The 23164-nt window shown below is 35.9% G+C and overlaps 3 protein-coding genes across 4 annotated transcripts; 2 read left to right on the top strand and 1 right to left on the bottom strand.

Moving 5' to 3' along the window:
• Nucleotides 1–4189: 4189 nt before the first annotated feature.
• Nucleotides 4190–4549, bottom strand: LOC139188521 (glucan endo-1,3-beta-glucosidase 14-like). The gene has a single exon (XM_070806106.1). The coding sequence runs from the start codon at nt 4547–4549 to the stop codon at nt 4190–4192; it is 360 nt and encodes a 119-aa protein (XP_070662207.1).
• A 770-nt stretch (nt 4550–5319) lies between these two features.
• On the top strand, nt 5320–5826 carry LOC139188519 (uncharacterized). The gene has a single exon (XM_070806105.1). The coding sequence runs from the start codon at nt 5320–5322 to the stop codon at nt 5824–5826; it is 507 nt and encodes a 168-aa protein (XP_070662206.1).
• Nucleotides 5827–11984: 6158 nt separating this feature from the next.
• Nucleotides 11985–17126, top strand: LOC103422092 (metacaspase-1-like). Of its 2 annotated transcripts, XM_070807024.1 has the most exons (10): nt 11985–12125; nt 12213–12390; nt 12849–13031; nt 13287–13406; nt 13569–13637; nt 14196–14825; nt 15060–15390; nt 15519–15636; nt 16389–16529; nt 16915–17126. In XM_070807024.1, exons 3-10 carry the CDS (start codon nt 13025–13027, stop codon nt 16972–16974), a joined length of 1476 nt encoding a protein of 491 aa, XP_070663125.1. In that variant the 5' UTR covers nt 11985–12125; nt 12213–12390; nt 12849–13024; the 3' UTR covers nt 16975–17126. The 2 variants fall into 2 exon arrangements, with proteins under 2 accessions (XP_070663125.1, XP_070663126.1); XM_070807025.1 differs by lacking the exon at nt 12849–13031.
• The last annotated feature ends 6038 nt before the right edge of the window (nt 17127–23164 follow it).

Below are 23164 nucleotides of genomic sequence, written 5' to 3'. Positions count from 1 at the left end.
TCTGACGTCGTTTATTTCTTTGTCCATCGAAACGTTTCGTCACCTAAAGTCTTTAAAACATTCAAAACGACGACTTTTGCCCGATTAATTTTTTTTTTTCATTTGGCATTGTGTTCGATGAAACTTGATTAGTCAAACTCTCGTCTGGCAAATGATTTTTTGGTTGTGAATCGATTGTATTCCTGAATGACCAAATTAAAAATTCCACAACACTGAGTTAAGGCTAGTTTTGAATACAATAGAATCCAGGAGTTAACCGACTACATAATAATTATTAGTTGGAAAGTTTCTTGTGTCCATATGTAGAGAAATTGATTTTTTAATTGCTAGATTATTGTGGGGATAGAAACATGATGAATGGAAAAATTCATTGGGTTAATTGGGAGACCAAGGGTTTGCCAAAAACTGATGGGGGTATGGGTTTCAGGAATCTACAAGAGTTCAACGCTGCCGTACTTGCTAAACAATGTTGGAGAATTATTAAGGAGCTGGATTCTCTCTGGGTTAAGGTTCTTAAAGCCAGGTACTTCCCTTCCACCTCGTTCCTTGACACTATACAAGGATGCGAGGCGTCATGGGCTTGGGCCAGTCTGTTAGACGGGAGAGAGATTCTTCTAGATAGCGCTCATTGACAGATTATAAATGGTTCCAACGTTAGGATCTGGTTTGACAGGTGGATCCCTTCTCTCCCCAATGGCCATTGTTGATGCACAAAACCAAAAGGTCTTGGAACAACATAAATCCAACCGTGAATCTGCAAGAAAGTAAATAACACAAGATGTGTCGTGGTTCACCCCAAGGTTTGGGCTACGTCCACACTGATATTGTATTTATGAGGAAGAAAGTGCTCTGAATATGAGAATGAGAGCTTTGAGAGGATGAGGGGGGCTTAAGGCCTAAGAATTGGCCTCTAGAAGTGAGGAGGCCCCCATAATTGTGAGGGTGAAGGGTCCTTTTATAGAATAAGGGCTTCTCACTTATTACATATTTGCCCCTTTCTTTATTACATAATTACATTTAAGTCCCCCAAGTATTTATACGAGATCTAAATACGGAGGCCCTAAGTATGGTATAAATAGTAGTCCCCCAAGTTTTCAGTCAAGAGAATCTTTTGGCTGGAGACTTGAAATTCAGTTCATGTGTGGGTCGAAGTAACTAGATGTCATCTTGAACTGATACTTGATATGAGACGGTGCTCAAAGAGAAATGATGCTCAATTAGAAGTAGCACATGTTGCGAGACTGCTTAGCTTGTGGCTTATGTTGCCTTGGTTGGCTCGGCTTGTGGCGTTGAATGTGAGGGAGCCCCTTTTATAGAATAAGGGCTCGCTCCTCATTACAAAAAATGATGGGCTAGAGTTGATGCTCGCAGCGAGGTGGTTGCTTGTAGGGTTGGGCACTTGGAACTGAAAACCGAAACCGAAACACGAATCGAATCAAACCGCACCAAACGGTTTGGTTTTGCGGTTTTGAAACGATTTCGGTTTCAAAACCGAACCGCGGCACACAAAACGGTTTGGTTTCGGTTTTGGGTTTTGGGTGCAATTTTGTGCAGTTTTGGTGGAGTTTTGTGCAGTTTTTGGTGCTGTTTTTTATTCAGTTTTGCTGCATTTATATTTTTTTTTTGCAGTTTTGACTCTTTTTTTGCTGCAGTTTTGCTACAATTTTACTGCATATTCATTAATTAATATATGACGAAAATAAAACCGTCTTATGCATAAATAGGTTTATATTTTAAATTGTACATTTTTTTTCTCAAAAACCAAATCGAAACCATTTGAAACCGCACCACACCGAACCGAACAGTTTGGTTTCATTTCGGTTTTGACTTCAAAACCGCACCGCACCGCACCGCAAAATGTTTCGGTTTCGGTTGTGGTTTCACTCGAAACCGCACGAAACCGCACCGCGCCCACCCCTAGTTGCTCGGCAGGCGGCAATGCTCTCTAATGATGGTGAGGGAGTCCTTTTTATAGAACAAGGGCTCGCTCCTCAATACATGAATAATAGGTGTTCTCTAATGAAAGTGAGGGAGTCTCTTTTATAAAATAAGGGCTCACTCCTCAATACATGAATAATGGGCTAAGTCCCCCAAGTATTTTTTATGAGGCCCAATATATGGTACATAGTGTAGTCCCTCAAGTCTTCGGTCAATAGAGTCTGTTGGCTGGAGACTTCAAATTGAATCCATGTATGGGCCAAAGTGGCAGTTGTTCAGAGGCGGTATTTGTATACCCTGCACTGAAGCTTTGTAGGTGAAGCCTTGCAAGTGAAGCTCTGTAAATGAAGCTCTGTAAATGAAGCTTTTGAAGCTAGAGCTTTTGTAAATGAAGTTTTTGAAGCTGGAGCTCTGTAAATGAAACTTTCGAAGCTAGAGCTCTGTAAATGAAGCTCTTGAAGTTAGAGCTTTGTAAATGAAGCTTTTGAAGTTGATTGACATGAGTGATGCTTATGAATGTTTATGTTGATTGACATGAGTGATGCTCATGAATGTTGACATGAGTGATGCTCATGAATGTTGACATGAGTGATGCTCATGAATGTTTATGTATGATTGACATGAGTAATGCTTATGTATAACTTGAAGTACTGGGCATACTTTTGATCACCTGGTTAGTGATAATAGCGGCAGGCTGCCGAATAATTTTGGAGTACTGGACGTACTTTTGATCACCTGGTTGGTGATAATAGCGGCGGGATGCCGAATAATTTTTTGTAGTACTGGGCGTACTTTTGGTTACCTGGTTGGTGATAATAGCGGCAGGGTGCCGAATAATTTTTTGTAGTACTAGATGTACTTTTGGTCACCTAGTTGGTGCTATTTTGGGCTTATGGGCCTTCGCCTTCCACATAACATTCTAGCCCATTTATTTTGGGCTTTGCCGCTTTTTTTTTATTTTTTTTATTTTTTTTATTTTTTTTATTACCCTCTAATGGGGTTTATACAGATGTTTCCGAAAGATAAGAAAAATAAATTACATCATTTAAAAATAAATCCGACCCTCTACTCAATGGGTCACGCCCATAATTCTCAGTTTAAGGGTATCTTTTTTCGACCTTGCCTCATGTATCTTGCTTTTTAAAAGCCGTGTATTAGACACAAGATTATCAATAACAGTTTTTTGTTGATCAAGTTGAGATTTCAAAATATTACCACTATCAGCAAAAGATTTATGCCTTTTCAGAGCCTCACGTGCAAGATCATTATCTCCTTTACACAAGTTAATCACGTGCATGGTGTCGGAAAGGTTTCAAAATATTTAACAAGATGCTGATCACCTCTCCCTCTTTCTCCATCACCACTTTTTTACTCAATTCTTTTCCTCCCTTTATTCCTTGCTTTTCTTTTTGCTTTTACTTTTGCTTTATTGGTGGTCTCAGCAAGCAACATGATGTCTTGTTGGGTGTCTTCATCTCAAAGAATGTGCCGGTAATTGTGAGGACCCCGACCATGCAGGCTGTAGAAACAAGGTTTTCGATTGTCTTGATGGTTGCCCAGTATTTCTGATTCCAACTTATCTCGCAGTTCCCTGGCCTGAACTTTCAATGTCTGCATTTCACCGAACAATTGGTGTGCAACCATTTTAATCTTCTTCTCTATTGTAACAATTATGCCCAGATTCCCATCACTCACCATGGCATCGACCCCATTAACTATTTTGCTGAAAGACAGCCAAGACTGAAAGCTCTTGCTTCCAAAATTACAACTGACTCAGGAAATGAAGCTTCCCATCCATTGAATGAAGAGGTTTCATGACAGTGTCAATGCTAAACATCCGTTGAATGAACTAAAAGTTGAGCTGGAAGCTGTATCAGAGCTCAGGGTTGATCTCAATGAGAGAATCTTGATTGTCTTGGTCTTGAGAGCGCTTGGTTTTCTTACGAGAGACGTGCATGGTTAGAGTCAACCATGGCTGGCTCGTCACTTTTAGCTTCCCTTCTGGGAATTCAGCTTCCGCCTCTTCTTCCACCCTCCACGGAGTTGATGACATCAATTGTTTCTTCGTCTTCGACAAGGTCGGCACTCTCTCTGTACTACCTTGGCGGAGAGCCTTAATCTTACGGTCCAGCCCTCGAGTTATAAGCACCGAGTGTAAGTTCTGCATTGCTTGGACCAGAGCTGCTGGGTCCAATGGGTTTGGGTCTTTCTCATCTTTTCTTGCGGTAGCACCAGTTGTTAAGTACTCGTTTCATACAGCAATGACAATGATGAAAATGGCGGGAATGAATGGCAGGACGCGAGTGGCAAACCATTCGTCCGCGGCGGCCACTTTCGTGATGATGTTGGTGACATGGTTGTTCTCCATAGCGACAATGAGGTCGATCTCGGTGTTGGGAAAGGCCTGGAGGATTTCAGGGTTGGTGTCGTAGATTTTAGCCTTGTCTATGAGAGTGGCTTGGAGGAGCTGAGCCACTATCTTTGGAGGTGGTAGGTTGTTTCCGAGAGTGCCGTAGTTTATGCCTACAGCTGAAACAATGACGTTCGGGAATGGGTTGAAAATTAAAGGGTGGAGAAGGAGGAGGAGGAAGAACGAGAGAAAGGTGGCCATGGCGGTTCAAGTTCAAACAAGTATTGTGTTTAGGCGCTGCCGCCATCACCGGGAGCTAAAGCGGAAGACATGGGTCTTACAGTGACTGTGCAGGTGTTTGGTTCTTTGGTTTGTGCAGATTCACGGCGAAGGTGAAAAAATGAAAGAGAACCTACACAACTTTTCGTATCGTTTCCCATAAACGGCGTCAACTGTTGACATGAGTGATGCTCATTCATAGTAAGGTTCTATTTATGTCAGTCAAAATCAAAAAGTTGAATTTTTAATCGATTGTGGTACTCGACAATGAGAGCTTGAATTTATAAGACCTTTTATTACAAACCATGAATATTTAGTGATAAATGATACGCACATTGGTGATCCACGGAGCATGATAGGCTTGTATAGCTGCTGGTAAAGAACGAGCTGTATAATGTACGATTGGGCTACCATTGGAGGTTTCTATCAGATTGCAACGTCCCTCATCTTCTATGTGCCAAGCAGTCAAGTTTGGAAATATATTTGGAATCTGAAGACGCCTCCAAAAATTAAAAATTTCTTATGGAAAACTTTACCTAGGGCCCTTGCAACTATGGCGGATCTATTCAAACAAAGGTCATCACCTTCTTCAATCTTCCCAATCTACAATGACAATGAGGAATTATTGGAACATTTTCTACTCTTCTGTCCGTGGGTGGAGCCTATTTGGTGGCGGGCAACTAAACTACAAGATAAATAAAGATGAAACCACTACTTTTGGCTCTTGGTTACATTCATTAATTAGTTCTCATATGGGTTTCATGTTGGAGAAATCCACACTGATGCCTCAAGTGGCTTTTACTTGCTGGCACATATGGAAGGCCAGGTGTGATGTTGTCTTCAACCATAAACCAATATCTCTTACACATGCAACTCAAGCTATTTCTTGTGCTTTGGTAGTTTTTGAACAAGCTCTGGAAAGAAATCCTGAAAGCAATCTAGCGGGGCAGCGTGATTCTTCCCAACATACTGTTTGGTCTCCTTTTGATTCAGAGTGTGTTAAGATCAACGTGGATGCTAGTTGGAACTCCAGTACTCAAAATGGGTATGTTGGAATTGTAATTCGAGATCAAAATTCTATGTTTGTTGTTGCTAGAAAATCCCCAATCAAGGCTTTTAAGGTTGTTGTGGCAGAGGCATTAGCGGTGTTGGAAAGATGTATGTTTGCTAAGCAGTTGGGTTTAAATAAGGTGATCGTGGAGTCAGACTCAAAGGAAACAATCTTGTGCTTAAGGAAATCCATTCAAAATAGCAGTTAGGAAGTTTTCCCCACCCTTACGAAAATTGCTCAATTAGGGGAGTCTTTCCAAGTTTGTCGCTGGTCTTGGGTTCCAAGAACAGCTAATATGGTGGTTGATCATTTGGCATCTTTCACATCTCCGAACATGAGCATTCAATCTTGGATCGACAGACCACCATCTTCGTTGGTTCATGTTCTCAACAAAGATGGTCTGCTTTGTCCTCTTTCAAGTTAAGGTTTTGAGTGATGTAGGAGGGGAGACGCTTAGCACCAAGTGCAGCTAGGCCTGGCAATTCCCGACACGACCCGATAACCCGACACGACACGACACGAAATTAACAGGTGTTCAGGTCGACACGATAACAAATTGGGTGTTATCGGGTAACCCGATAAGCACCTGTTAAGATAACGGGTTGGTTCAGGTATACACGTGGGTGACACGATACACGATAAGCAGAATATTAATTTTATAATTTTATAACCCTAAAAAATACTATAATAATTATATATATTAATTTAACAATTTTATACCCCTAAAAAGTTTAAAACTATAATAATTATATATATATATATATATATATATATATATATATTAAGTTTTAAATTAAATTTTATACCCCTAAAAACTATAATAATTATACGTAAAAAATAAATAGATTTAAATCTACATAATATATATATATACACACACACACACACACACCATTGAACTTGATGGGATACACGAAACTAATTTCAACAATCCAACCGTTAAACTTGTTTGTATATGCTTCGAGATCGCATCAGTAAAAAACAAACATTCAGAGATCAAGTAATGGGACAAAACTTTTCGACGGTTTTAAAACAAAAAATCACAATTTAACGGTTATTTTAACTCCGATTTTGATGATTTTTTACAGCTACACTCGTTGACCCTATATGAATACAATGAATGAATTCGATTTTCAATTTAAAATATTTACACTATTGGATACCACAAAATCTTATGTTATACTTAATGAAAGTATAAATAAACTCTAAGTGTTAGTGAATCTATCGTTTTGATGGGATACGAATTCTATGAAACTAATTTCAACGATCCAACTGTCAAACTTGTTTGTATATGCTTCGAGATCGCATATGCCCAAAATCACAAAAAACAAACATTCAGAGATCAAGTAATGAGACAAAACTTTTCGACGGGTATAAAACAAAAAATCACCATTTAACGGTTATTTTAACTCCGATTTTCATGATTTTTTACAACTACACTCCTTGACCCTATATGAATACAATGAATGAAATCGATTTTCAATTTAAAATATTTACACTAGTGGATACCACAAAAATCTTATGTTATACTTAATGAAAGTATAAATAAGCTCTAAGTGTTAGTGAATATCGTTTTGATGGGATACGAATTCTATGAAACTAATTTCAACGATCCAACGTCAAACTTGTTTGTATATGCTTCGAGATTGCATACACCAAAAATCACAAAAAAAAAACATTCAGAGATCAAGTAATGAGACAAAACTTTTCGATAGTTATAAAACAAAAAATCACGATTTAATGGTTATTTTAACTCCGATTTTGATGATTTTTTACAACTACACTCCTTGACCCTATATGAATACAATGAATGAATTCTATTTTCAATTTAAAATATTTACACTAGTGGATACCACAAAATCTTATGTTATACTTAATGAAAGTATAAATAAACTCTAAGTGTTGGTGAATATCGTTTTGATAGGTTACGAATTCTATGAAACTAATTTCAACGATCCAACCGTCAAACGTGTTTGTATATGCTTCGAGATCGCATACGCCAAAAATCACAAAAAAACAAACATTCATAGATTAAGTAATGAGACAAAACTTTTTGACAGTTATAAAACAAAAAATCACGATTTAACGGTTATTTTAACTCCGATTTTGATAATTTTTTACAACTACACTCCTTCACCCTATACGAATACAATGAATAAATTTGATCGTCAATTTAAAATATTTACACAAGTGGATACCACAAAATCTTATGTTATACTTAATGAAAATATAAATAAACTCTAAGTGTTAGTGAATCTATCGTTTTGATGGGATACGAATTCTATGAAACTAATTTTAACGATCCAGCCATCAAACTTGTTTGTATATGCTTCGAGATCGCATACGCCAAAAATCACAAAAAACAAACATTTAGAGATCAAGTAATTAGACAAAACTTTTCGACGATTATAAAACAAAAAATCACGATTTAATGGTTATTTTAACTCCGATTTTGATGATTTTTTACAACTACACTCCTTGACCCTATACGAATACAATGAATGAATTTGTTTGTCAATTTAAAATATTTACACAAGTGAATATCACAAAATCTTATGTTATACCTAATGAAAATATAAATAAACTCTAAATGTTAGTGAATCTATCGTTTTGATGGGATACGAATTCTATGAAACCAATTTTAACAATCCAACCATCAAACTTGTTTGTATATGCTTCGAGATTGCATACGCCAAAAATCACAAAAAACAAGCATTCAGAGATCAAGTAATGAGACAAAACTTTTCGACGGTTATAAAACAAAAAATCACGATTTAGCGGTTATTTTAACTCCGATTTTGATGATTTTTTACAACTACACTCCTTGACCCTATATGAATACAATGAATGAATTCGATCGTCAATTTAAAATATTTACACAAGTGGATACCACAAAATCTTATGTTATACTTAATGAAAGTATAAATAAACTTTAAGTGTTAGTGAATCTATCATTTTGATGGGATATTCTATGAAAGCAATTTTAACGATCTAACCGTCAAACTTGTGTGTATATACTTTGAGATCGCATACACCAAAAATCACAAAAAACAAATATTTAGAGATCAAGTAATTAGAGAAAACATTTCGACGGTTATAAAACAAAAAAATCACGATTTAACGGTTATTTTACAACTACACTCCTTGACCCTATACAATGAATGAATTTGATTGTCAATTTAAAATATTTACACAAGTAGATACCACAAAATCTTATGTTATACTTAATGAAAGTATAAATAAACTCCAAGTGTTAGTGAATCTATCGTTTTGTTGGGATACAAATTCTATGAAACTAATTTTAATGATCCAACCGTCAAACTTGTTTGTATATGCTTCGAGATCACAACCGTCAAACTTGTTTTTTTATTAGGCTCTTATTTTCGAGTGTAGATGTAGTACTTAAATGACAAATATGTTTTAATATTTTGAAGTAATATTTATGTGGTAATGTGTGGTATGTGCAAATTTAAGAAAATTTATATTTTTCTTAACGGGTCATAACGGGTCGGGTCACTTTACCCGTTGGGTAAAGTGACCAGACCTGTTAAGGACCCTTTAAGATAACAGGTGTGACATGACACGACCCGTTAAGATAATAGGTGTTACACGAAAACGACACGAATACGACAGATACGACTCGTTTGCCAGGCCTAGGTGCAGCGTCCTTCTTCCTGTATCCCCCTTACACTGCTTTTAGTTGTAAAATCATGTATATTTTTCTCATTTGTTAGTCCTGTTGTGGGCTTTCATGTGTACTCTTTGGTTTTGCTTGATAATGCATTTCTAGCTTGATAAAAAAAAATTTAAAAAAAAAAATTAACCAATAAAAAAAAGACACATTGTACTCATCACAACCATTCAATAAAGCCATTTGACATGATTTATCAGGATAGGCTTTAAACTTTTCAATCAATTAAACATTAGACAATATTCTAATTGATCCTATAAAAGAATGATTCTCCTCCCTCCAGATTCTCCTCTTCTACAGTTCTCTTCTATTTGAACGGTCATGATTATGATTAAATCTCGCGTCAACATCTTATGTTGACTTCTTTATAATGAGAGAAAGACATAGGAAAGTGAGAGGGAAGCAAGAGTAAGATTCTCTCACTTCCAAATTTTCCTCCCCTATAGCCCCTCATATTTGAATGGTCACGATTAAACCATGTCAAAATCTTGTACTGACTTCTTTATAGGGAGAATGACAAAGAGGAAAGTAAGAGAGGAGGTGAGGGGGAGGGGAAGGGATTTGGATTCAGAGTAGGATTCTCTCCCCTCCAAATTCTCCTCCCTTACAAACCCATCCTATTTGAGCGATCACGATTAAGTCATGTCAATATCTTGTGTTGACTTTTTTATAAAGAGAGAAAGATAAAGAGGAAAGTGAGAGAGGAGGGGAGAGAAGGAGATTTAGAGGAGAGATAATCTTCCTTTGCTGTTCAGGAGTATGAGACTTTCTCCTCCAAATTCGTGGGCTACCATGTGTTTGTTCCTTAGTTTTATGGATATTATATTCAACATGTGTGGGCCCAAAATCACTAAAATATTGATAGTGTAATTTTTTTATATCAAAACACTCATATGCATGATTCTCACAATAATTGTAAGTCATTAATAAATGTATTATTGTCATTTAGTAATAGAGTTTAGTGGTATTTCTTCTTCAGTAGTAAGCGAGAGACCGTAAATTCGACTCTTGTAGATGATAAGTTCGATACCAAATAGTATGACTAACTCATTTTGTAGATGAGGCCAAACCATCTAGTGTAAATACATGATTGTATAAAAAGTAGGATAGTGCTCATAGATTTACAAAATGTGGTTTGAAAAGACGGTATGCCTAGCATTTATGATTATTATGTAAATCTTAAAACAAAAGGAATAGGTATTCATTAGTTGTTTTTCTTGGGCATTTGACCCTAGTTTTACCAAAAATACAAAATAGAAAAAGGAATCGGTTTTTATTGCTGCAGAGTTAGGCAGAACATTATACATATACTAAAACTGGGTTCCTCAAGCACTGTTTTTCACTGTTCGTGAATAGTGAAATGCGAAACACCCTTTGTTTCTTCTCATTTTCAAGTTTTGTTGTTTGCTTGGTACAACAAAATTCTGATTTTGCCCAACTTCACCACGCGTCACTCATCGTTAACCCCTTGGTTTTATTCCTTTTTCTCGATCATTCTTTCGTCTTCCGCTTATTTCTTTGTTGGCCATGCATCTATCACCAGTGTGACTTGGTTTTCATCACTTTGCCGTTTGGTTTGCGCCATGTCTGTCGCCACTCTCTGCTTCTCTCCGGGTTTTGCTCTTGCTTTTAGTTCTTCTGGAATCGTCTCCTCATCGTTAATCTCTCTACTGATGAAATTGAGGTTTCACCATAAAACCAATTGGCAATATGGGGAGTAGCCTATGACCATATAAGCACATAGCAAACCTTGTCCCTCATCGATGTGGGAAAACTCTTAACACGCCCCCGCACGTGTGACGAATTTTCAAGCCTACATGTGGACAACAACTAGGTGATGTAGAGCATGCGTGGCCATTTGGCTTCACACGAGGACAACCTGCTCTGATATCATGATGAAATTGAGGTTCCACCATAAAACCGATTGGCAATATGGGGAGTAGCCCAAGATCATATAAACACATAGCAAACATTGTCCCTCACCGATGTGGGACAACTCTCAACACGTCCCCGAAGAAGCCATTGTTATTTGAGAGAGGTATGTCGTGAGGCTAGAAAAAATATGATACCATATAAGAATTGTGCTCGATACCGAGCTTGTATTAATTCAACGTTTATATAGAGCTTTACAAGATAAAGTTTGAGTGAGGAACAAACTCTTAAAACAAACTAAAAGATAATTACAGAAAATACAAAAGCACAATATTATCATACAATCTATTTTGAATTCAAAATATTCAAACAGTTACAGATTTGGATGAATTGATTCAATTGTTATCACTTGTGGTTGTTGTGGCGGGAACTAAGGTTTTTGTTGAGAGTTGTCCCATATTGGTGAAGGACAAAGTTTGCTATGTGCTTATATGGTCTTGGGCTACTCCCCATATTGCCAATTGGTTTTATGGTAGAACCTTAATTTCATCAAGATATCAGAGCAAGGTTGTCCACGTGTGAAGCCCAACGACCACACGCATTCCACGTCACCTAGTTGTTGTCTACGTGTAGGTTTGAAAATCCGCCACATGTGCGGGGGCGTGTTGAGAGTTGTTCCACATCGGTGAAGGATAAGGTTTGCTATGTGCATATATGGTCTTGGTTACTCCCATATTGCCAATTGGTTTTATAGTGAAACAATTTCATCATCTACTTCCCATATTGCCAATTGGTTTTATTGTGAAACAATTTCATCATCTACTTCAACTGCGTCTTCTTCACTTTACTTTTGGGTTTTGTTTTTCAGCGTTTTTCAGCTTAGCTAATCTATGATTCTCTTCGTGATAGATCGACCTCTTCTACAACTCCACCCCCTCCTTCAAGTGATAATCCTCATCCTCTCCCCAACCTCCATCATAAACCTTAATTTCTTGGGTTTTTCGCTAATGGGTTTGATTTGTTTTCGACAGGAAACGAGCTGAGTCCAACGCTTCGGTTCCCGTTCCGGCCAGAGCTGAGAAATTTGCTCAAAGTTTTTTTAATTATTTGAGAGAAGTTTCTTATGCGTCTCAGTTCTTAGCTTGTTGGGGGGCATGGTGGTGGGTTTGCTTGCTGTTATTGGTGCACTGTCTGGAGCTTGATTCAATGGTAGTGCCGTCCCTTTTTTGGTTTGAAATCTGATTAAGATTAATGGGTTTTGATTTTTTTTTTTGTAAGTTAGTTTGAAATTTGGTTAACTATTTTTAGATTCTATGTTGCTACTTTGATGATGCATGTGTTTTTGTGAATGACCTGTGTTATACTGTTGCAAACTTGATTTCACCCATTATTTTTCTGTTGTTTCATGAGATTATAATTTTGGGTTTTCTATGATTTATACTCTCTTCTTGGGGTTGCCAAGATGGTATCTTTGTTTTTAGTTGTATTAATTTTTCCTAATTTAGGTAATTACAGATGTGGTTTATGTTCTTATGTAAAAGATGAGTTTTTGAAACCAGAAGTTATTGTTGCATTGATGCTTAATTTGATGCCTTTAATTTAATTAGTTATGAATCCATCCATGTTCCTAATCAGTGATTCATTCTTTTTCTTTTCAACATGAGTAGGCCAAACTTTTATATAACCATTGAATGAGCATGGTGAAATTCCTTATAATCTTTCCGGGCCCGGAAGGGGTGGATAACTATGACTTGCCACCAATTGTTCCCTTTCTGATTGTCCCATGATCAACCTCTACCTTATGATAACGCGATAACAACGTCAGTGTTCTTTCCGTGTTTTGATGGCAGGTTTGTTTGTTTCACACATGTATTTGGAAATAATAAGGTTATGACTGCTGTTGGTGATTTGAGAGATTGTAGAGTGCTTCCAAGAGATCATATTTTGTTGCATATTTTGTGTATTACTCCTATATATATATATCATGTATTTGTAGGCTAATCGAAATTTGAAGCAATGTCCACACGACATGTTTGACAATTATGTACCCCATCATGTATTTCCAAACAGTTATACCTTAATTTAAAATTTTTAATTTTGTGCAGGCGCAAGGGCGATGCGTATTTCTAAAAGATCTTCAAGAAGTACATACGCAATGACAGATTTCTGCATTCTTTTGATTCAAATAAGGAGAGGAATTTTGATTACAATTTTCAATTCAAATTGTATGTGGAGTGTTGTTTGTTTTTTTTTTAAATTTTTATTGTTTCTTTTTCATACAATTATCATCATTTGGTCATAGTTGCTCGAGTTTAAGTAGTTTGTTTCCAACTTTCGTATTGTACTTTCTGCTGACAATGATCTCATTGTTTCTAATGTGGGACAAGGTTTGAAGTTGGAGAGACCAAGAATTGGGCACCCTCTACAGACTGCAGTACTACTACTCTTGCTGAGGTCTATTTCAGTTCCTCTCTACTCTCTCAATCTTCATAACTTGCTTTTTTTATGTCTATCAATCTATCTATCTTCACATTTATATATTAGAATAGACTTAAATCACTTACTACTTGATTATAAGGCTATTTCCTTTAGCACTTATTTGTGGTAATGATCATGTGGTTTCACCAATGAACTCACATCCTTGGACGGCAAGAGGACTCAATAGAGCTCAGTATATAACTCAAAATCTATTCTACAAACACATCTTTTTTACCCTATTGAGCATAATGTAAATAGATTTGGTATAAATGTAAACAGATTTTAATATATTTCGCACATTAAACACGGTTTCAAAACCCAGAATATCGCACGGGCTGAATTGCTAGTAGTTTCCTATTTGAACCGATGGGTTGGGTTGCTGGGATTTAGATGTTTAGTCACTGGTCATGGGTCCGAGTTGTTTGATCAACTCGAATCATGCATATCTGTCACACACAAATAAATAAATAAATAAAAATAAAAATAAACAACATTTTATACGAAAGAGATTTAAAAGCGCGCGGACCGAACCATGTTCTCCACCAATCCTAAAAGTGATCGAATATTGGCTATAAATGAGCTGAAGCATCTCAGACCAATCCTACCAAAGGCACCCAAGTTTTGTCCCGTATCTAATATTCTCTACCAATTTCTGGGATTTCCAGTTGGTATATATAATACATATCTAGCACCCTCATTCCCCAAGCTAGAACTTGAAATGGCATGTCGGAATGAGAGGTGCAATGGGTGTGGACGGCAACTTCTTGTGCCATCAGAAGCACAAATCATTCGCTGTGATGCGTGTGAAGGCATCACCCGCATTAGTAGATCATCCGTCAATCCTCTGATCCGAGCAGGCCAAGATACAATAAACCACACTGTCAACCGTGTTAAAAGCCGAATGACTAGAGTGATGTCCATGCCCTCCCCGAATGCTGCCCGCCCTGCTAATCCTCAATACTACCAGCATCAGCTGTCCCAGCCATTTGTACCAAAACCCTTGATGCCTCCTTCGGCGTATGGAAGAAAGCGCGCGGTGCTGTGTGGAGTGAGTTACAATGGGAAAAGTTACAAGCTCAAAGGAACTGTGAACGATGTTCACTGCATGAAATACTTTCTTGTTGACAGATTGGGCTTTCCAAATCATTCCGTACTCTTGCTCACAGGTAGTCCTAATTAGTTATACATAATTAATTTCACACTATTAATCACGAAAAACATTTCTCGAATTCTATTTCTTTTGATTTAACAACTATCATTTCATGAGGTATGAACTAATTAGCCAGTCGCATTAAGTTGAGAATAAATGGTACAAGAATATCAAATGATTATTTTAAAATAATTCTCCAATTTATAATCATAAAAAATATGTAAGGTCACTTGTTCTTGCTGTGGTGTAGAACATGAGACGGACCCTTTTAGGATCCCAACAAAACAAAACATGCGAATGGCGTTACAGTGGTTGGTGCAGGGCTGCCAATCAGGAGACTCGTTGGTGTTCTACTTCTCCGGCCATGGCTCAACCCAGCCTGACTATTCGATGGATGAGATTGACGGCATCGATGAAACGGTGTGCCCTGTTGATTTTGAGACCGAGGGGATGATCATTGATGATGAAATTAACGCCACCATTGTTAGGCCACTGCCCCATGGTGCCAAACTTCATGCCATTATCGATGCCTGCCATAGTGGAACTGTTCTTGATCTACGATTTCTTTGCCGGATCAACAGGTAATTGTTAGCAGCACCTACCCAGCTACATGTATCATTTAATGTGCTGAACACATTTTCTTAATTAGACCCGACTAATTGAGAAATTAAACACGATATATATATGTATTTGTTGTTTTTTAATGTAGAGAAGGACACTATGTGTGGGAAGATCATCAATTCTCACCTACTTATAAAGGCACAAGTGGTGGAATAGCCGTCTCCATAAGCTCTTGTGACGATCATCAAAAGTCTGCAGACACTACGGTGAGTATTATCGATGTATGCGGACATCAATCAACTAGCTCTTAATTGATAAACAATGTCGAAAGAGGTTGCAAGTTTAACTCTCCCTCCTCTAACTCTAAACCCTATATACGATTAATGTGTGAACAAAGATATATATACTCTTTGTTGGGGCTTAAAAAGACTTCACTACTTTGGAGATGTTTATCTCACAAAGAAAAATGTAATGCAGCGGAATTGATAGGCAAGAGAAAGAAAGAACACTCAATGTATTACACAAGATTTTTTTATTCACTCACAAATTAGTACAAGAGGAAACACTCAAACACTCTTAGAAGCTTTGTTGCTTCTTCTCACTTCTCACTACTTGCTCTCTTGGTTGTTTCAAATGGTGTGAATGTCTTCTCCTTTAATAGGCATGGATGGAACCTTGGAGAAGCATGGAAACATCATGCTAGATATATCTAGACAATTCCACTACCTTCCCATGATAGAATTATCTACACTAATCTTGTATGTTGGTGGAATTCTCACCATTCTTCTAGACTCTTCCACTAACTTGAACTTTGCTAGAATTCTCTAGCATATGCAAGGATCTTTCTTTGTGTATGGGCTAGATCCATTATCCTTGGGCCAAGACAAGATTACAATTCAACACTGTTTGAATTTGTATTAGTGCAATAACGAAGAGCAGAGATAGTTCTACTACACTTAATTAACTTTAAAGAAAACAAATGCAATGTAAAATAACACAAATTCGTGGGATTGTGCAGGCTTTATCTGGAGACACTTCGACGGGTGCCTTGACTTATAGCTTTATCCAAGCAGCGGATAATAATCGCGGATCGACATATGGCTTTCTGCTGAATGCTATGCGCCATAAAATTCGTGAAGCTAAAACTGGCGTTGAGATGGTTAAGTATCTTTCCAAGATTCATATAGTTGGTTACACCTGTTCAAACACTCCATACACACACTTATCGAAACAACACTGCAAGTATTAGGCAGCAACATATACCCCCAAATATAATTAATGCTATTTAGATACATAAAATCGATACCTCTCTCTATACAATGGTAGAACGTACATTGATTAAAGTGTTGATTTTGTGTCAGAGTCAAATTATTTATACTACTTATTAATAAAAGATACACAAAAGAGTTATACATGTGATAAAGAGTATAGATAGGATAAAAACAGAAGTAAATTAATGTCCTATTAAATTTGGATTGGTTGATTAAACATTCTCTATATATGTTTTGAGAATTTATTGAAAATGTTTGGTCTTTTGATTGTAGGAGCCCCAGTTGACATCTTCTGAGAGATTTGACATTTATTCAACACCAATGGTGCTGTAACTTGAAATTTATAAGTGATAAAAATAGATCTATCATTCTTACTATCATACTGTAACACATTATTAAGTGATTAATAACTCCTGCTACAGTGGCAGCCTATGTGTACCGCAATGTGCGTTAATCAATATGCATAAGTATAAGTTTGTATTCAATCTTTTTTTATTCCATCCTCTTCTAGAACTCTTCATATGAAATCTAGTATTTCCATGGAGGCGTAAACCCATTCAAATTGCGAACTTGGATTTGGTGGAAGAACACGCATCATCTAACATAAATATGAGACTTAGAATCATTCAATTTGTTACAAAATTTCACAGCACGATTGCAGCAATGAGGATTTTCTTCAAATGAAATTTGACCCCCTTCGATTTGTTCTGCTCGGATGGGAGGATGGGCAACGGATAGATGATTAAAGCCCTTATCTAGATCATCATAGACATAATAAATACTAATTTTGGTAGATTGTCAATGCTCAAATGACAATCCTATATATGACATAAAATTTTAAATACATTCGAGAATGATCCCAAAGGCATGGGTTATGCAGGAGCACATTCCCAAATCTATTACATTTTTTTCTGGACTTTATTGTTTAATTATTAACATAAAAACTATCAAATGATTGGCTTCACCCCATTTCTGGCACAATATAGAGGAACTGCGACTTAATGGTTGAAACAATTTAGAACTTTTCCTCATGGAAGTTCTTGTCCTGACAGCTTTCTTACATCTTCTATTACGATTATAACTATGCAATCTATACTTCTTAGCACTTCCAGCTAACCATTTTTTTCATTCACAATAAATTTTTGAATATCCAATCTGAATGCCTACGCGTTTCCGATAGCCTCTCTAGGGCTCCTTTCAACACTTGAAAACATGTCCTTTAACCATTCTTAACACATAGGACTAGTTTGGCATTGTTGTACTTCTTAAAAACCTGTTTCTATTGTGTTGTGAGAATAAACCGTTGTAAAATAAAGTATTTGGTAAACTTTTTATTTCTAAATATATTCATTTAGTGTTAAAAATGTTACAATTAGTATATTTATATTCATGGCTAAATTTTTCATCATATATTTTTATTTTTAGTTTGTACCTGTTTTTAATTTGCAAACCTTTTTTAATTTTTACCAATTTTCTTTTCATTTTTAATTTTTACCAATTTAATAATTTCTTGTTGTGCCTAACACACCTCGACCCTGAATGTCCGCTAGGACTCCGAATCGAGCTGTATTGGCCGACACCTGGAAGGTAACGAAGCCACAAAGTGTAGTCATGTGGAAAATATGAATAAATTTAAACCTAAAAGTACATAAATATAAGAGTGCGCTATGACCAAGAATGAACCCATTTCACACGTGATTACAGAGCATAAGTACAGTAAGGTAAGATAAGGATTATACCATCATAGATAGCCACCTATACTAGGATATGCCAAGAATCCTCGTCAATACGAAAGCTCAGCTACTAAAACCTAGAAGGGCGAAAAACAGAAGGGTGAGTGGGCAAAAACAAAGTGTTTGAAAACATATTTAGCTTTATGAACGTAATAACCCCTCTTCGTAAAACTCGTATAGTTTCCAGAAAATACTACCACGTAGGTACGAAAAACCAATGCACAAGGCCAGGGAAAACTGAAGTATGCCATGTCTATACCGCTTATTACTACTTATTACTATATTGTTGCATTAGTATGAATTATGAATTATACTATTTGATGATGCAGAGGCTCAAGTAAGCTTCAGGTGAGTTAGCGTGTGATTGGTCTTGTTGCATTGCATATTGCCATGCATTTATGCATTAAGAGCTTATTATGCTGCACCAAGGTGTTAGTGTTCATGCCCAAGGCTAGGGCACAACTTTCACGTGATTGTTCACCTCCTGCACCGCACGCTCACCTTGGATCCAAGTTTTGGTGCTAGACTGTCGTACAAACCATAATAAGTGATTCCAACTCGTAGGTAACATGCGATTTATTCCACATCTTTCACGTGATCGTAGCACTTGAGCGTACTTATTTACACTCAGCTTGTTGTACATGTCACATTAGGTGACTCCGACTAGTGTGCAGACATATGTTAATGAGTTATAGATCCAGTCGTACAGGTCACGTTAGGTGACTCCGACTGACATACTACTTTATATTGGTTTCACACCTGACCTACATCTTTTAGTGCTGAAATATTATGACATGGCATACTTCAGTTTTCACTGGCCTTGTGCATTGGTTTTTTCGTACCTACGTAGTAGTATTTTCTGGAAATTATACAGGTTTTATGGAGAGGGGTTATTATGTTCATAAAACTAAATATGTTTTCAAACACTTTGTTTTTGCCCACTCACCCTTTTGTTTTTAACCCCTCTAGGTTTTAGTAGCCGAGCTTTCGTATCGACGAGGATTCTTGACATATCCCAGTATAGGTGGCTACCTATGATGGTATCATCCTTATCTTACCGTACTGTACTTTACTTATGCTCTATAATCACGTGTGAAATGAGTTCATTCCCGCTCACAACGCACTCTTATATTTAGGCACTTTTAGGTTTAAATTTATTCATATTTTCCACATCACTACACTTTGTGGCTTCGTCACATTCCAAGTGTCAGCCAGCACATCTCGATTCGGAGTCCTAATGGACATTCCGGGTCGGGGTGTGTTTTTCGTTGGCCTTGTGCATTGGTTTTTCGTACCTACATAGTAGTATTTTCTGGAAACTATACGGGTTTTATGGAGAGGGGTTATTATGTTCATAAAGCTAAATATGTTTTCAAACACTTTGTTTTTGCCCACTCACCCTTCTGTTTTTCACCCCTCTAGGTTTTAGTAGCCGAGCTTTTGTATCGACAAGGATTCTTGGCATATCCCAGTATAGGTGGCTACCTATGATGGTATAATCCTTATCTTACCTTACTGTACTTTACTTATGCTCTATAATCACGTGTGAAATGAGTTCATTCCCGTTCACAGTGCACTCTTATATTTAGGCACTTTTAGGTTTAAATTTATTCATATTTTCCACATCACTACACTTTGTGGCTTCGTCACATTCCAAGTGTCAGCCAGCACATCTCGATTCGGAGTCCTAGCGGACATTCCGGGTTAGGGTGTGTCAGTGCCCATATTTTTTAAAGTTTTATTTGTATTTGTGCCCATGTGTTTACTGTCACGTGACATTGTATAATTAATCAATGATAGAAAAATTAAATATGGTATATTTTATGTTTTATGGCTAAACTTTGTATCATATATTTATATTTTTAGTTTGTACCCACTTTTAATTTGCAACCTTTTTTTTTAATTTGTAGTATTTTCTTTTTAGTTTTAATTTGTACCCATGTATTAATTTCTTTTTGCGCCCATATTTTTAAAATTTTCATTTGTACTCATAATTTTTAATCTTTTATTTGTACCCTAATTTATTTATAATGCACCCATTCTTCTTTATTAATGTACCACTTTGTTATCTGTGAAATGTACCAATTTTTTTAACACTATAGATATATTCTTTTGCCATTTATTATTTCTAATTGTTACATAGTTTTCATCCATTTATTCAATCAAAATATTTGAATTTTTTTATTGTAGCCGTTTCTAATAGTATTATAATAAGGGATTTTAAATTTATAGGATTATAAATCTTATAAAATATCAAACAATTAATGTCAAAACTATAAAAATATAAATATTAATAGTAATATAATGACGTGTACAAAGTCAATGGACTTTGATCAAACTTTGAATACCATTAAGGTTTTAGTCAAGGAGTGTTAGGGACTAGGAACCGCATTCAAAGTATCTCTGGGATACTTTGGATGCGGTCCTTAATCCTTAACATTCTTTGATTAAAACCTTAATGGTATTCAAAGTTTGATCTAAGTCCCTTGACTTTGTACACCTCATTATAGTACTATTAATATTTTGTTTGATATTGTATGAGATTTATAATCCTATAAATTTAAAATCCCTCATTATAATACTATTAGAAACGGTTACAATTAAATATGTGAACACGAAAATTTCCTGAAAGGAAAGAGACAAGAACAACGTGCACAAAATAATATTTTGTATTTAATGATTTTGGGTTACAATCTCTCTCAAATTTGATCATCTAATTCGATCTTCGTAAGATGTTGGTTTGTGGATGTGCGATTGATCCAAAGGGCCGTTGGGCTTGATCTAAGGGCCGTGGGCTTGATCTTGAAAGTGGATTTGAGCGGATCTTCAAGGAGCCGTTGGGGCTTGATCTTGAGGATGAGCGTTTCTTCAAGGGCTGTTGAGGCTTGATCTTGAATAACGGTGATGAACGGATCTTCAAGGGGCTTTTGGGCTTGATCTTGAAGAACAGTGATGAACGGATCCTCAAGGGCTTTTGGGCTTTGATCTTGAAGGACGGTTGGATGTGTGGATTTGTCGACGTTGTTGATCCAAAGGACCGTCGGGGCTTGATCTTGAAGGTGGATGATTGTTGATCCAAGGGCCGTCGAGGCTTGATCTTGGAAGAACGATGAACGAAGAACGAAGAAGGCTTTCTTGATTCTTCGGGAACCTGGATGCTTGAGAGCTTCGGAGTTTTAGAGCTTCAGAGCTTCAAGGTGTAATATGAATTGGTCCCATGAAATGAATGAAATTGGCTTCTATTTATAGAATTTTCCAAGGCCTAATTTTGAATATAATATTCCAGATGAAATAAGTCGTTTCTGCTAGGTGTTGACACGTGTCCTGTTTGATAACTTTTCCGATGATTCTTGATTTTTTGTTTAGACACACGCTAAGTGTAAAATTTATGTAATACATGAGCGTTGAAACTTTGATTTATCGGTCAACATTTATTTACCGAAATTTCGATGTTTACAAAATAATTCAAACATTTTGATTGAATAAATGGATAAAAACTATGTAAAAATAAGAAATAATAAATGACAAAGAGAATGTATCCACAGTGTTAAAAAAATTGGTACATTTCACATATAACAAAGTGGTAAATTAATAAAGAAGAATGGGTACATTATAAATAAATTAGGGTACATATAAAAGATTAAAAAATTATGAGTACAAATGAATTTTTTAAAAATATAGGCGCTAAAAGAAATTAATACATGGGTACAAAATAAAACGAAAAAGAAAATACTACAAATTAAAAAAAAAATGTTGCAAATTAAAAGTGGATACAAACTAAAAATATAAATATATGATACAAAGTTTAGGCATAAAACATAAATATACCATATGTAATTTTTCTATCATTGATTAAATATACAATGTCACATGAGGGTATACACATGGGTACACACACAAATAAAACCTTATAAAATAAGGGCACAAAAAGAAAATAATATATATGGGTACAAATTAAAAATGAAAAGAAAATTGGTACAAATTAAAAAATATTTGCAAATTAAAAATAGGTACAAACTAAAAATAAAAATATATGACAAAAATTTAGCCATAAATATAAATATACTAATTGTAACATTTCTAACACTAAAGAAATATATTTAAAAATAAAAATATTTTATTATTCAATAATTAATGATGTTCTTAATATCCAAGGACCTTGATAAAAAATTAAAAATGAATAGAATTTTAATCAATGGAGTAACAAAAAGAAGGTTGTGAACCTAATTTTCCCTTGATTAAATGTCACGTGACGGTATACACATGGGTACAAATACAAATAATATTTTAAAAAATATGGGCACAAAAAGAAACTAATATATGGGTACAAATTAAAAATGAAAAGAAAATTGGTACAAATTAAAAAATATTTGCAAATTAAAAATAGGTACAAACTAAAATAAAAATATATGATAAAACATTTAGCCATAAATATAAATATACTAATTGTAACATTTTTAACATTAAAGGAATATATTTAAAAATAAAAATATTTTATTATTCAAATAATTAATGATGTTATTAATACCCAAGGACCTTGATAAAAAATTGAAAATGAATAGGATTTTAATCAATGGAGTAACAAAAAGAAGGATGTGAACCTAATTTTCCCAAATATAAATATTAATAGTATTATAATGAGGTGTACAAAGTCAATGGACCTTGATCAAACTTTGAATATTATTAAGATTTTAATCAAAGAATGTTAAGGATTATAGGCCGCATTCAAAGTATCCCTTGAAACAAACCCCGTGTATTGTTAGGCACATACAAAGTTTTTTGGGAATCTA

This window comes from Malus domestica, chromosome 10, assembly GCF_042453785.1.
Source record: "Malus domestica chromosome 10, GDT2T_hap1".
Lineage (NCBI taxonomy): Eukaryota > Viridiplantae > Streptophyta > Magnoliopsida > Rosales > Rosaceae > Malus > Malus domestica.
This window is presented reverse-complemented; position numbering and strand designations above follow the sequence as displayed.

What these genes read in the sequence shown, in the direction of transcription:
- LOC139188519 (XM_070806105.1), top strand. Translation starts at nt 5,320, where the DNA reads ATGGGTTTCATGTTGGAGAAATCCACACTGATGCCTCAAGTGGCTTTT.
- LOC103422092 (XM_070807024.1), top strand. An exon ending in ACTACTACTCTTGCTGAGGT is followed by an intron (nt 13,638 to 14,195) that starts CTATTTCAGTTC and finishes ACCGAACCATGT; the next exon opens with TCTCCACCAATCCTAAAAGT. An exon ending in TTTCTTTGCCGGATCAACAG is followed by an intron (nt 15,391 to 15,518) that starts GTAATTGTTAGC and finishes TTTTTAATGTAG; the next exon opens with AGAAGGACACTATGTGTGGG.
- LOC139188521 (XM_070806106.1), bottom strand. Translation starts at nt 4,549, where the DNA reads ATGGCCACCTTTCTCTCGTTCTTCCTCCTCCTCCTTCTCCACCCTTTA.